The 14155-nt window shown below is 35.9% G+C and overlaps 1 protein-coding gene across 1 annotated transcript in view; it reads left to right on the top strand.

Moving 5' to 3' along the window:
- Positions 1-317: 317 nt before the first annotated feature.
- Positions 318-14155, top strand: part of GPR149 (G protein-coupled receptor 149) — a 100377-nt gene continuing 86539 nt past the window's right edge. The window contains exons 1-3 of the mRNA XM_526355.7: positions 318-1885; positions 2812-3004; positions 9030-9478. Coding sequence (XP_526355.2) covers positions 905-1885; positions 2812-3004; positions 9030-9478 — 1623 coding nt within the window. The 5' untranslated portion in view covers positions 318-904. The remainder of the gene's footprint in view (positions 1886-2811; positions 3005-9029; positions 9479-14155) is intronic.

Here is a 14155-nt window from a genome sequence, read left to right as displayed (position 1 = left end):
CTAGGTAAGAATAAAAGCAGTCCCTTAGTTACTGGAGTAGCTTAGACCTCTCACAGGTTATATTTGTAGTTCACATCAAGCCTGAGCAAGTATTTGGACTAATTTTACATGTTGAAACCAAAGGGGAAGCTTAGCAAGTACACCGTTTCTTGCTTTGAAAGACTCAGTCTAAGATATACGTATATCATTTTGTTCACACACTGAACTCCCCTCCCTTTTTTTCCTGCTTCTCTCCTGCTTGGAGCTGACTCCTCCTTCCTGCAGCTCCGAGGATCACAGGCTGATTGAAGAACACAGCGGTTCAGATGGGATTCTGTGCACAAGCTCCCTCTGACTGGCTCGCGCTCGCCCTCTCTCTCTCTCTCTGTCTCTCTCTCTCTCTCCACCTACAAAGCTGAAACCTACCTGACAATCTCCTGCCTTTGAATCCAGCTCTGGAACCAAATGCATCATTTTACTGCTCTTAAAAGTGAACAGAGTTTGATTATCTCAAGCTACAAGCTGCTTTGCTCCATAAGAAGGACCCCAAAGGATCCAGACATCATTGGTTTTTAATGTACCTGAAGAGTTTTGTTTTGTTTATTTTTTTGGCTTTCTTCCCTGAAACTTGATGGTGGGAAGGGGTTTTTGCTTTGTTTTTAATTGGAATGTTGAAAAGTTATCTGTTCGGGGTTTTTTTTGTTTTGTTTTGTTTTTTTGTGCTTGAAATGGAACCTAATTTTTAAATATAGCTTGAGTCAGATCTAAAGGAGACATGCCTGACCATTTTCTGCAGGACTGACAAGGAGAACATCTAGAGGGGAACTTGGTAGGAGGAATGAAATCTGATTTGCAGCAGCCGGTCTTTCTTTTGAGAAAATTATCAGACTCATTGATAAGGGAAATTAAATATTGACCAAGGACAATGTCTTTATTTCTCAGTAACTTATCAACAAATGACTCTAGCCTGTGGAAAGAGAATCATAATTCTACGGACCTTTTAAATCCGCCAGGAACCCTGAATATCTATCTTTTTTGCTTGACATGTCTCATGACTTTTGCAGCCTTGGTGGGCAGCATTTATTCACTAATTTCCCTGCTGAAAATGCAGAACAGAACTGTTGTGTCCATGCTTGTGGCTTCCTGGTCTGTGGATGATCTCATGAGCGTCCTGTCGGTGACCATCTTCATGTTTTTGCAGTGGCCAAACGAGGTCCCCGGTTACTTCCAATTTCTGTGCACCACCTCTGCCTTAATGTATTTATGCCAGGGCCTCTCTAGCAACTTGAAGGCGACTCTCCTAGTCTCTTACAACTTTTATACGATGCACAGAGGTGTGGGGAGCCAGACAGCCTCCAGAAGATCGGGCCAGGTGCTCGGCGTGGTGCTGACCGTGTGGGCAGCCAGTCTGCTGCTCTCGGCGCTCCCGCTGTGCGGCTGGGGCGCCTTCGTGCGCACTCCCTGGGGCTGCCTGGTGGACTGCTCCAGCTCCTACGTGCTATTCCTCTCTATCGTGTACGCTTTGGCCTTCGGACTCCTCGTGGGCCTCTCAGTCCCACTCACTCACCGATTGCTGTGTTCGGAGGAGCCGCCGAGACTCCACTCCAACTACCAGGAAATTTCCCGTGGAGCTTCAATTCCTGGGACCCCTCCTACTGCGGGGAGAGTGGTTTCCCTGTCCCCAGAGGATGCTCCAGGCCCGAGTCTGCGGCGCTCTGGGGGATGCTCTCCGAGCTCCGACACCGTGTTCGGACCGGGTGCGCCCGCTGCCGCTGGGGCTGAAGCCTGCAGGCGTGAGAACCGGGGGACTCTCTATGGCACCAGGAGCTTCACCGTCAGCGTAGCGCAGAAGCGCTTCGCTTTGATCCTAGCGCTTACAAAAGTCGTCCTTTGGCTGCCCATGATGGTAAAAGTGCAGTTGCTCACAAAGCGCGAGTGTGTGTGCCAGACAGCGTAAATGAGTGTTGGGACCGGCGTCGCCGGTTTGGGGAGTCACCAAGAGACACACAGTGAAGTCCGCTTCCAAGTGTATCTCGCTGGGTTTTAGACATGCACTTAGAAGAAGGCAGTTCGGGATAGAGCTAGTTGGCTGCGAAACCTTTACTACTAAATGCTTCTCCTTTCAAAAGTCAGGGGCATGGGGATCGCTTTCCGTCGCGAGCGACTTAGTTTTCCATATCGGTGGTGGCCAAGGATATTGTCTCACACAGCAAAATCAGAGAGTATTCAGAAAAGGAAAGAGGGAATTAAAAGGTTTTTTCCCCACAACCTTCTGTCATCCCTTTCTCGCCGTTCCATTCCCGCCTAGAGAGGACGACGCCCATCTCCAGCAGGGCGGGATAGAGGGGAGGAGAGATCAGTTGTGGAGGGAGAAGACAGGGGACAAAACAGGCTTTTGTTCCTCCTTCCAGGAGGAAGCCGATTAAGAGGTGGCAGAGTGGCGCCCCACTGTGACGAGCGCGCATGGGCGGAGGTGAGGGTCCAGGGAGGCGACAAAGGCCATTCGGAGAATCAGATGCGGGTTTCACGGACGCCTGTTTCCCAGCTAGCGTCCCCCACGTTGTAGACTGTGCCTTTCTGGTGGAGTCTTGAATAGGCAGCGGGCGCAGATCCGGCACTCAAAAGCTGAAACCCCTCCCAACCCTGGGGGTGTGCCCCGCCGTTCCCAGGAGCCCATCACCAAGGACAGGGAGCCAGCTCCGTAGCAGAGATCCCCGCTGTCCATCAGGAGAAGGAACTGGAAAGGGAACTGAGGCAGCGTGCGTGGAGAAAAGGCTTGAGAAGTACAAAGTATAATTTTAGGTTAGGTCTGAAGTTCTCTTGCCCTTGCAGATGCACATGGTGGTCCAGAACGTCGTGGGGTTTCAGAGCCTTCCCTTGGAGACATTCAGCTTTCTACTTACCCTGCTGGCCACCACTGTAACCCCAGTGTTTGTCTTGTCCAAACGCTGGACCCACTTGCCCTGTGGCTGCATCATCAACTGCAGGCAGAACGCATATGCAGTGGCGTCCGATGGGAAAAAAAGTAAGTCCTCAACACTGCAGTGATTGGCAGCAATATGCATTAGGTGACTTTCAGAAAAGTGGTCTATTAACAAAGTTGCCTCAGTAGGGGATGGAGAGTCCAAGGATAAATGTCAGTGGTAAATAGTGAGAAGAAATTATAACATGAAACAATCACTACAACAGTTTGGGGGTAGATTTTAAATTCAGCTGGTTTTGAAAAACCCCATGAAGTGCTTGTGGTACTGAATAATTATTTTAGGTAGAAAAAAAAAAGGGAAGACTAGGATTCATTCAGCACACCATGTCAACAAAGGCACTTAGATGATACATTCACCATAGTTCTTCGTCCAGAATAGAAAATATATTCCCCTCCCAAGTCTAGAATGAGATGCAGCATTGCTATAAGAAGCTTGCATTTGAAAAAGGATTATTAACCCTCTGAAAGGAGTTGAAAACTCATTACATTATAACATTATTATGCAATAGAACAGTAAAGAAAGGCATTTTTGTTGTTTTACTGCTAGTATTCTTCCAGGGTTTTGGAAAGTTTTCAGAGTAAGGAATCAGAGTGCTTGAAAACAGTTCCAAAACAAATTTTAAGCGTAGGCCTCTCTGTGTCTCACACACACACACACACACACACACACACACACACACACGCCCTGGTCCAAACATAAAAACAAACAAAACCCTCAGTTTAAAAAAAAAAGACACAAGTGACAGTTTGTTACTGTGTGTTCATGTATGGATCTAGCCAAGTTATTTACTTAAAGAAGATTCTGTGTTCTGAAGAGTACACCTAGAATGAGAGTGGAAAGCAGGGTCCCTTCCAGAACTCCCTACAGTGTAATTGTTACCATATGCTAAGACAGGAAAAGTGTTGAGGAATGAGCTGTATATTTTGACTCTGCCAGGAAGAAAAAGGAGATTATTGTATTATTCCAGACAAAATATAGGATGTTCTATCACTTAATAAATCTGAGAATGCATTAGTGTATGCTGCATTAACTGTCCTATTAATTGTCCTTTGCTCAGAGTATGCAAGTATATTATTCTTTAACAGAGATGAAGGTTAAATAAAAACAGTCCATCTCAGGCTATTTTAGGGTTGCAAAATCTAGAGGATATCAAAGTATACTCTGCCATCAATTCAACGACAAAGTTATTTTATATAATTAGCCATGAACTGGCCATTTTTCCTATGTCATAGTGATGGCATTTAATATTTAGAATGTCTAGATATTTTTCAAATGACCAGAAAATTTTTTATTGTTAAGAATGCCATTAAGTTTTATTAGTAGTAGATGGCAGATGCATTTGTCTTTAAAATAACCTTAGAACTTATAATAATGATGTGTCTCTAAAGATTAATATCCAGAACAACAGTGACAGAGAAAATTAATAATAAACCCTTATGGGCCACTTATAAAAACATGTAACGTAAAGGAAACAATTCACAAACCTCAAAACTCTAACATTCTAATAAATCTTAGCATTTTGCCACTAAACTAGTGAACCAGCCCGGTCTTACAACATCTAAAATTGTGAGAAGGATGAGTCTAGTGCCAGTGAAAATGAAAAGTCATAATGAATTGGTTGAAGGCAGTCATTTTTAAGAAGTGGGGACCACCCATCTCAGAGCTGAAAACAAAGCAAACAACAGACTTATTCTTGTAAATGACCTATGAAATATTCTACTTTCTGTACTGCACAGACAGAATAGTCTTACGGCAGGCTAGCAGAATCAACAGTCACACTCATATCACAGGTTTGAAATTAAAAATATGTCTTTCGAGATCAAAATAATATTTTTTTCTAAAATTATCATTGCTTTTATTTGTGTTTATTTTAAAATTCCAAAGAAAGGCTTGAAATATGAAGGCTTATGAAAAAGAAGCATGGCTTCACAAATAAAACATTGTGAGAAACTTTAAGATGCTTATAGTTCAAATGACTCCATTCCCTCTTATGATCCAGGCTGTGATATCAGAAAATTCTGATAATAACAATGATGTGTTTCTACTGTCTGAGAAGCCACCATCAATTTTCCTATTGATAGTGTAACACAACAAAATTTTAAAACCCCAAAGGTAGCACATGCTTAGGTGGGCCAGGTGGTTGATCAGCTAGAGTATCTTAATTCTTTGATGGTTCGAGTTTTATGTTTAAACTTTTTGTCCATAACAAACTAAGATTCCCTCTCTTTACATCCTTTATCAGTCAGTGAACTTCAGAAGCAAGAGAGAGAAAATATTTTTTCCTAACATATTTATCATAGGTTAATGTTGAAGATGTAAATATAATTATACATCTCAACTTCACTAAATGGGAACTGAGAGAAGTGCAACCAGAAAATGAATGTGAGCAGTGGAAAATAATTTGCAGAAATAATAATCCTCTCCTGTTTCCAACAAGAATCTGTACTACTAGTGTCTCAAAAGTGTTTTTTTGTTGTTGTTGTTGTTGTTGTTTTGTTTTGTTTTGTTTTGCTTCTCAAATGATTTTAACATAGAGGTCTCAGGCAGTAGACACACTGTTTGGATATGGCTTTCAGACTCATTTTGTTTGCCTGACATGACGTTTTTTAAATTAAACAGCTAAATGTCAAACACATTGTATAAAAAACAGATTTTTGGTCTTTTTTTTTTTTTGACAAAATGATAGTATCTGGTAAGTGACATTACTCCGAAAAATGATTTGTTTTTATAAGTGGATGTAATTACTCACATCTAAAATTGTAATTGGCAAGATGTGACTAAAAGCAGAAGACTAGAGCTAATTCATATTTTATCAAGGATTTTGGAAGAATAAAGATTTTGCTTTTAAGAACAAAAATTATATTTATTTTTAAGATGTTTAGTATAAATTTCAAAAGATTCTGGACAATATTCTGATGGCTTTTAAGTTTCTTGCAAATTATTAATCAATGAAAGATCTCTATCTTTCACAGACACACACACGAAATACAAAAAACAGTTTTTAAAAAATCTCAACTATGTATTTTTTTAGTGATATAAAAGTAGGAGTCAGGAACTGTAGCACTGTCAAGGCCTTCCTCCTATAAATAAATCAATATTATAAAGATACCACTTCTTTGAAATCATATGTTATTCAGCTAGCATCATTGAGTCAAGGCTAACCTAACAAACCATTCCTATCACACCAAGCATGATTCCTACAGGTTGCTTCATTCATTCATTAATTCACTCACTCAATAAATAAATATTTATTAGGGAAAAAGTCACTATGTGTCTAGCACTGTGCTGCATGTTCAGTAAGGAACAGAAATTCCCAACCCATGACCCATGAGCTGAATTTGGTTCAAAGATTTGGTGTTTAACCAATTTTTATTGTTACTTAAAACTAATTTTAATTATGGACCGAAATTTTAAGATCAGGATATTTTACATCAAGTCTATGAATGTGGTTTGTCTGAAAAATTAGAATTATTGACAACACAACCCCTAATCTCCCCACAACTGGCTGGAGCTGAGAATCCTCCTTAGATGGAGGAAGAACTTTCCCATTTGCCTTTGTTAATAATTAAAGCATAGGAGATATACCTAATGTAAATGACGAGTTAATGGGTGCAGCACACCAACATGGCACATGTATACATATGTAACAAATCTGCACGTTGTGCACATGTACCCTAGGACTTAAAGTATAATAATAATAAAAAATAATAATAATTAATGTTACCTAACTGGCCCCATAGACACTTTTTATTTTATATTTTTGGTTCATTTTTAAAAAAGACCTAGTCTTTACCCTCAAAGAACTTAAGAATGATTAGTTTTGACTCTGATTCTCATATTTTCTTCAACATAATTTTGATTATTAACTATGTTGTTTTAATTTGTTTTTATAGGGATTCGCCCCCTTACAACCAGCCTCTCATCTTACATTGTCAACTTTATGATACTGTTATAACCTATTATCTCAAGTTCAGGTACATTAGTTACTTCAGGCAGAATTTGCCATTTAAGTGATAAGTCACTAACAAGAAATGTTTCCATTGATTACACTTCATAATTACTGTATTTCCTCTGACTTAGAAACAGCACATTGTGTAATTCTGCTTCCATTAACATAATTCTTTCATGGGTCTGATTAGCAAGAAAACAATTTCAAATAAAGACAACTCCAATTCTGAAAACAGCTAGCTTTAAATTCATATCATTTTACCTGTAAGCAATCTTCAGTAGCTTTCGTCTGTCACCCCCCGTTTTCTCCAGTGTAAAATAGAATCAATACGTTTTTTATTATGTAGGGTTGTTGGTGTGTTAAATGAGATAATCGATGTGCAAAATGGCCTCAGAATGTTCTATCACATCATGGTCTCTTGATAATTCTCCTTTCTTTTCATAGCCTACCTCACACTGCCCCTTGTCCCTTGTGACATGGAGGTGAAGTCTCCTTTAACACATTCTGCACACTCCTTCAAAAACATTACTAATTTTTGCTTTATATATTTGAGATTACAATGTGCAACTAATAAAATTATAGTCATAGACATCAATTTTATCATGTTATATCACAAAATTGGGATTTTATGACAGCATTTGTTTTCTTAATGGCCTTGAAATGACAATTTGTCACTTTATATCTTTTTTGGAGAACAATAGAAACCCATCAATAATTTAAACATCATTTTAGTTCCTTCACCTTTCACATTCTTAAAGCAAGTTAAACAGTATAACTTAATTTTACTTGACTATGTTACTAGAAAAGGTCAGTAAAAATATAAATGAGACAGTATATAAAATATGAACATCTGTTTCTACTTTTATTTTTTCTTTGAATCAAACTTGTTCTTGTTTGTGTTCTGGCTCAAACAACAATGAATGATACTAATAAATTCTATTTTTCAGTCAACAGAATTGGTTTATAAATCTTAGATTCTGAGAAACATTTCAGTAATAGAATCAGCATATGAATGACACTCGGGTATATTGCAAAATGGATCAAATTTTACTTATCTTTTCCATAGAAAGATTATAGCTTTTCATACATTTTTTTCTATCAAAGATAGCTAAATGTCTCAGTATAAAACACAGAGCTATCAAAGTAGAAAATATGTTTGAAACAAACCATGTTTTGACAGATGAAAGCAAAAACATTAAATTATATCTTGTCTACCACCTTGATATAACTTCATTCTTAATATATAAAACTTATCTAGCATTTAATGACATTCAACATAAAAATTGTATCACTTTCTGTCACTTTCTTGCTTTTTATTCTAAGATTTTGCATCACTCCACCAACTAATAGTACTATAATTATTATTTCATCATATTTCACCTGATTTAAATCATAAAAAGTTTTATGCATTCCTGCTAAACTCTTCTTGTAATAATCAGCTTTATAGACATTGTAAAGTGCTTCAATTTACAAAAAATATTAATCCATCTAATTTTTTACCAGTTCTTTTCACATTTATTTGTATCAGAAATGTACATGTTATTTTTAAAAATTTAAAAGCTGTTTTGCAGTATAGTCTAATTTTTAATGTATGCATTTATAGACATATAAATGACAAAAAATTATATACCAAAATATTTAAAGAAGTTATATTTATTGGTGGTATTCTTAGCTGAATAACTCACATAATATTAAGGCTACTTAATAATTAATTTCTAGCAAAATAAAATTTATAAATAATATCTCTTATCCCAAAATATAAGGAAATGTGCAAAATCATTGGTAGACTAGGAAAAGCTAAAACAATGTATTTGAGAATTTCCTAATGTATGCCTAAGTTTTTGTTATGTAAGGCTTCTTTAGAGACTGAAAGAGTTTTTAAGATTGTATGTATTTTAAGACCATCATTTTGTAAATGAGAAAAATTAGGCACAGGGTGGAAAGATAATTTTCTGAGGCATAATTTCTTTGCATAACTGACAAAAAGTAAATGAAGATAGTTTTTAAATGTATAATAATCAAGTTGAATGCGCTTTCTATTTTTATTTGCTATATATATACAATGTTGTCTTTATCTACCTTACTAGCCATAAACTGTTGTTTTTATTTTTACTCAGTCAAGAGAAAAGGCTTTGAATTCAATCTATCATTCCAAAAAAGTTATGGGATTTATAAAATAGCACATGAAGATTACTATGATGATGATGAAAATTCCATATTCTATCACAACCTGATGAACTCTGAGTGTGAAACTACAAAAGACCCTCAGAGAGACAACCATAACATCTTCAATGCTATAAAAGTAGAAATCAGCACCACGCCCTCTCTGGACAGCTCCACACAAAGAGGCATCAACAAATGCACAAATACTGATATTACAGAAGCTAAACAGGATTCCAACAACAAAAAGGATGCGTTTTCTGACAAAACAGGAGGTGATATTAACTATGAAGAAACTACCTTTATTGAAGGGCCAGAAAGAAGACTGTCTCATGAAGAGAGTCAGAAACCAGATCTTTCAGACTGGGAGTGGTGTAGGAGTAAATCAGAAAGAACCCCTCGTCAGGTACAGTAAAAGTTGTTCTTGCTGTTAAATTGAAAGTGATACTAAATATGATAGTCATGAAAAACATTATCAGTTGTTTGTTTTATTCAATCAAGCCCAACATTAACTTCACTTGCCTCAATTAATTTCCATGATATTTAATTTTATTTCAAGGTCTCTTTTGAAGCACTTTTTAATTCTTTTAGTCAGTTTAAAATCTATACATTTTATAATAGGAAGAGTTAAACAGGCTCTTTAAGAAGGGTAGGGAATTCTTTTTTAACCTCAAGTAACCTGCATAAATTCAGATTAGATTCGCAGAACTCATGGTCCAAATTAATTTAATTTGTATATTTTATTTTTCCCTCCTCCATTCCAAAGGTATACCTTAGGTCTCCAAGGGAAGTTTTATTTTTTCATGTAAAGGCAAATATTTATACAACTAGCAGTGAGAAGTGATGTTCTGTTGAAAGTATATTAGGCAGCTTGCCTATCAGTCTTACTAGAACTAATCCCTCCAGTACCCAGCAGAAAAAAAAAATTCCAGAATACATTCTTGTGAGCATTTGCAAGCCCTTACGAATGTTCCATCTCCTTAAATATGGAAGAATCATTTAATAATATTTTATAAAACTAAAATAATTTGCACATGAATTTCTCATCCTTTCCTAGATTTCAGCCTTCCTAAAATGGTGAGGGATCCTTCTTATTCATTGAAATGGCAGTGTGATATTAATATGAGATTTTTTCTTTCCCCAAGCTCTCATATGTGATAATTAAGTTGCCCTGGCTTTCCATACTATTGATTTCCTAGGAAAAAGGAGTCTTTTTTCTACATGAGTTAATGGAAATCAGAATCTACATGCACCTAATCTCTGGAATCAAAAGCATTATTTTAGAAATACACTGCTAGGAGTAATGTACTCGTTGATCAAAAGTATGATCATATAACACCAACTATAAATATGAGCAGAATAATTTGAGATTTTCTTTATTCTCATTGATTAAATAAAACTACTAGTCTCCTGATACCATTGTTTTAAAAGTGAGTTGAATAGTAAAATAAGGTGTATAAAATATATTATACAAAGAGACAATTGTGCATATGTTTAGAGTTTAGAAGTCAAAGGAAAATATCACTAAATATTTGTCATAAATTAAATAGTACAGTAAAAGGTGGAGGCCAAAGAACACAATGCTCCATATGTTTAGGAAAAATGTGTTTCCCTAGCTAAGAGGGGAATTCCAACACTTTCATCGCCAATTTGCTCCTGAATAATGTAAACCTCTTAGTGTTGCACTTAGAAATTGTTAAGTTATATTCATAATGAAGCACATATATGTGTGTGTGTGTCCATCCCAGTAACTTGTAACTACCTTCTGTGCTAGTCACCTATATCATCCTCGTGATTACCCCTTACAGATTACAGCTATCTTGAATCTTACTAATATTTTTTGTTGTATTCTTCTATCACAAATGTATGTACTTCTAACATACTATATTGTTTAGCTTTGCTAATTTTGAGCCTTCTAAAGATGGTATCATGCTATATATAGTCTTCTGGGGCCTGCTTTTGTTCATTTAACATTACTAAGCTCAATTTTCTTATTTATTTCATCAAAACCATGGGAATTATTATCTGAAATACCACAAATTAACACCCTCATTTAAAAGCCTTGGTTATAGTTTGGAAAGTAGGGTCAAATAACTATAACTAGAAACGTGAAAGAATCAGACACTGCTTGCATATAAGTACATTGTCCTGGGAGAATGATGAAGAACAACTTACCCACAATCTTCTTTAAATCAAAAATTAAAATGATTTATGTAAAGTATAAAACTTTGATCAATCCAAGTATCTTTCAGCCATAAATATTGACTTGTTAAATATAGATATTTAAACAACTGTGATGATCAAGTCTTTCAGGAAACTTCTCTGAAATGGTCGCTATGAAAAATAATGATTAGTGGTAAAAGGTGGATAATACAATATTCTGGAAAGGTAAAACTTTTTATTTCCAGGGACTAATTAAAATTAAATAAAATACTATCATAAACTTTAAAACAACAGGAAGAAATCCTAAACCACAGACTGACATTTTTTGTATAACCTTCCCTTAGTAAAAGTACCTGTGGTCTTTAAGGTTAGCCTTAAACACAAATACAAAATTTTAAATTAGAAAAAAGTTCTTATTTTTTTTTTTTTGAAAGTCAAAGTTGAATAGTGACCTCTTTTTTTTGTTTTTATTATTATACTTTAAGTTTTAGGGTACATGTGCACATTGTGCAGGTTAGTTACATATGTATACATGTGCCATGCTGGTGCGCTGCACCCACTAACTCGTCATCTAGCATTAGGTATATCTCCCAATGCTATCCCTCCCCCTTCCCCCCACCCCACAACAGTCCCCAGAGTGTGATGTTCCCCTTCCTGTGTCCACGTGATCTCATTGTTCAATTCCCACCTATGAGTGAGAATATGCGATGTTTGGTTTTTTGTTCTTGCGATAGTTTACTGAGAATGATGATTTCCAATTTCATCCATGTCCCTACAAAGGACATGAACTCATCATTTTTTATGGCTGCATAGTATTCCATGGTGTATATGTGCCACATTTTCTTAATCCAGTCTATCATTGTTGGACATTTGGATTGGTTCCAAGTCTTTGCTATTGTGAATAATGCCGCAATAAACATATGTGTGCATGTGTCTTTATAGCAGCATGATTTATAGTCCTTTGGGTATATACCCAGTAATGGGATGGCTGGGTCAAATGATATTTCTAGTTCTAGATCCCTGAGGAATCGCCACACTGACTTCCACAATGGGTGAACTAGTTTACAGTCCCACCAACAGTGTAAAAGTGTTCCTATTTCTCCACATCCTCTCCAGCACCTGTTGTTTCCTGACTTTTTAATGATTGCCATTCTAACTGGTGTGAGATGGTATCTCATTGTGGTTTTGATTTGCATTTCTCTGATGGCCAGTGATGATGAGCATTTTTTCATGTCTTTTGGCTGCATAAATGTCTTCTTTTGAGAAGTGTCTGTTCATGTCCTTCGCCCACTTTTTGATGGGGTTGTTTATTTCTTGTAAATTTGTTTACAAAATTCTACAAAACATTTTAAATTACAAAGTTTAAAATGTTCACATTGTAATTTAAAATGCTAGCAAAAACACATTTAGGACCGAAAACCTTATGAGGACTTTTCCTAAGACTAAAACAACTTTTAATTCTTACCCTTTTCTTCAGCAGCAAATATTACATGGAAGTGAATGATGACTTAGAAAGGACTTTCATTTTTATCTTTTTCTTCCCAGTGCCGTTTTTTGCTCTCAAAGCAATGTTAACATATGTATCTTATATAGTGATGCATTAAACTGTGTGGTAGACACTGCAGTTACTCTATAAAAACACTACTTCTTTTGATTGTTTTATGGTTGTACTTTCAAATACTTAGGCTCAATTTATCAGTTTGTATCTAATGGTACTACATTTAATAGTAGGTGTTCTCAGGATTTTTTTAAAAGCAGATTTGATTTTAAACATATTTAGTGAGCTCTCCTTTATTTCTACAATATGCTTTTTTTAAATTAAAGTTTATGTTAACAATTCTCAGAATATTTTCTTGGAAGTCCTGGTAGGAGTGAGAATATCATCAAATTAAGGTTAAGGTGTAGAAATTATGGCAATACAATGGCTTCAGTAGATTTAAATGTGATCCCATAAAATTTACAAGAATTGAAGGTATTCATAAGACTGAAATTCAATTTAAACCTGGCCACACAATTACTTCTTTTTGAACCCCTAATAAGTAGAAATCTAAGCAGTTTACCATTTTGAAAGTTCAGAAGAAATAGTCAGAAATGTCAGAGTTTTTTAGTTAGAAAGTCTTAATGTGATAGCCACCGGTATGACTCTTTCTGAAATGAAATGATAATTTTGTAGAACCCCACATTTTGTCATCTATGAATAAAGAAAATTGGACTTATAAAATAATTGACTGGCTTGTGAGTGATCACTCTATTTTCTCTTTTAATACCAAGTTCATAAAATTACCCTGGATTCCATTTTCTTTCCTTTTAATGTTTTGTTTTAGAGTTCCAGAAACTCACTCATTTATTTTTGTGAATCAAAAACATAGATATCCTGAAACTTTTAATCTATTTACAATCCTATCATTATAGGATCTGTATGGTGCAAGGTCCTCCATTTTGCCAGTAGGGTATTTTAAAAACAGATTCTGAAATATTCCCTCTCAAATGAGAGACAAAGCAGAGGGAGGTAATTGTGTTTAAATTTACTACATAACCACTTAGTTTAAGGGATAAATAAGGCCAACAAGAACTAATTTTAAAGTCGCCTGAGATCAAGGAAATTTTATTTTCATTTTAAGGAAAATGTTTTAGCTGTCTAAAAAGAGTTTTCTAAAGTTATGTTGTGTCAGTTGTTAACAGAGTTTAGTAGCAGCATTGGTTTCTATAGTATTTTAAAAATATTATTATTTATTTAAGTAATTTTCATAGGAAACTACAGAATCCAAAAGCCAGCTAGACTATTTTGAGCTCTTTAGATCAGAGCTTCTCAAGTTTTAATGTACATACGAGTCAAATAGGTATCTTATTAAAATGCAGATTTTGATTGATTAGGTATGAGACGGGATCCAAGATTCTCCATTCCTAATAAGCTTCCAGA

This window comes from Pan troglodytes, chromosome 2, assembly GCF_028858775.2.
Source record: "Pan troglodytes isolate AG18354 chromosome 2, NHGRI_mPanTro3-v2.0_pri, whole genome shotgun sequence".
In the NCBI taxonomy this organism is placed as follows: Eukaryota; Metazoa; Chordata; class Mammalia; order Primates; family Hominidae; genus Pan; species Pan troglodytes.
Note: the sequence above shows the minus strand (reverse complement) of the source record. Positions and strands in the feature narration are given on the sequence as shown.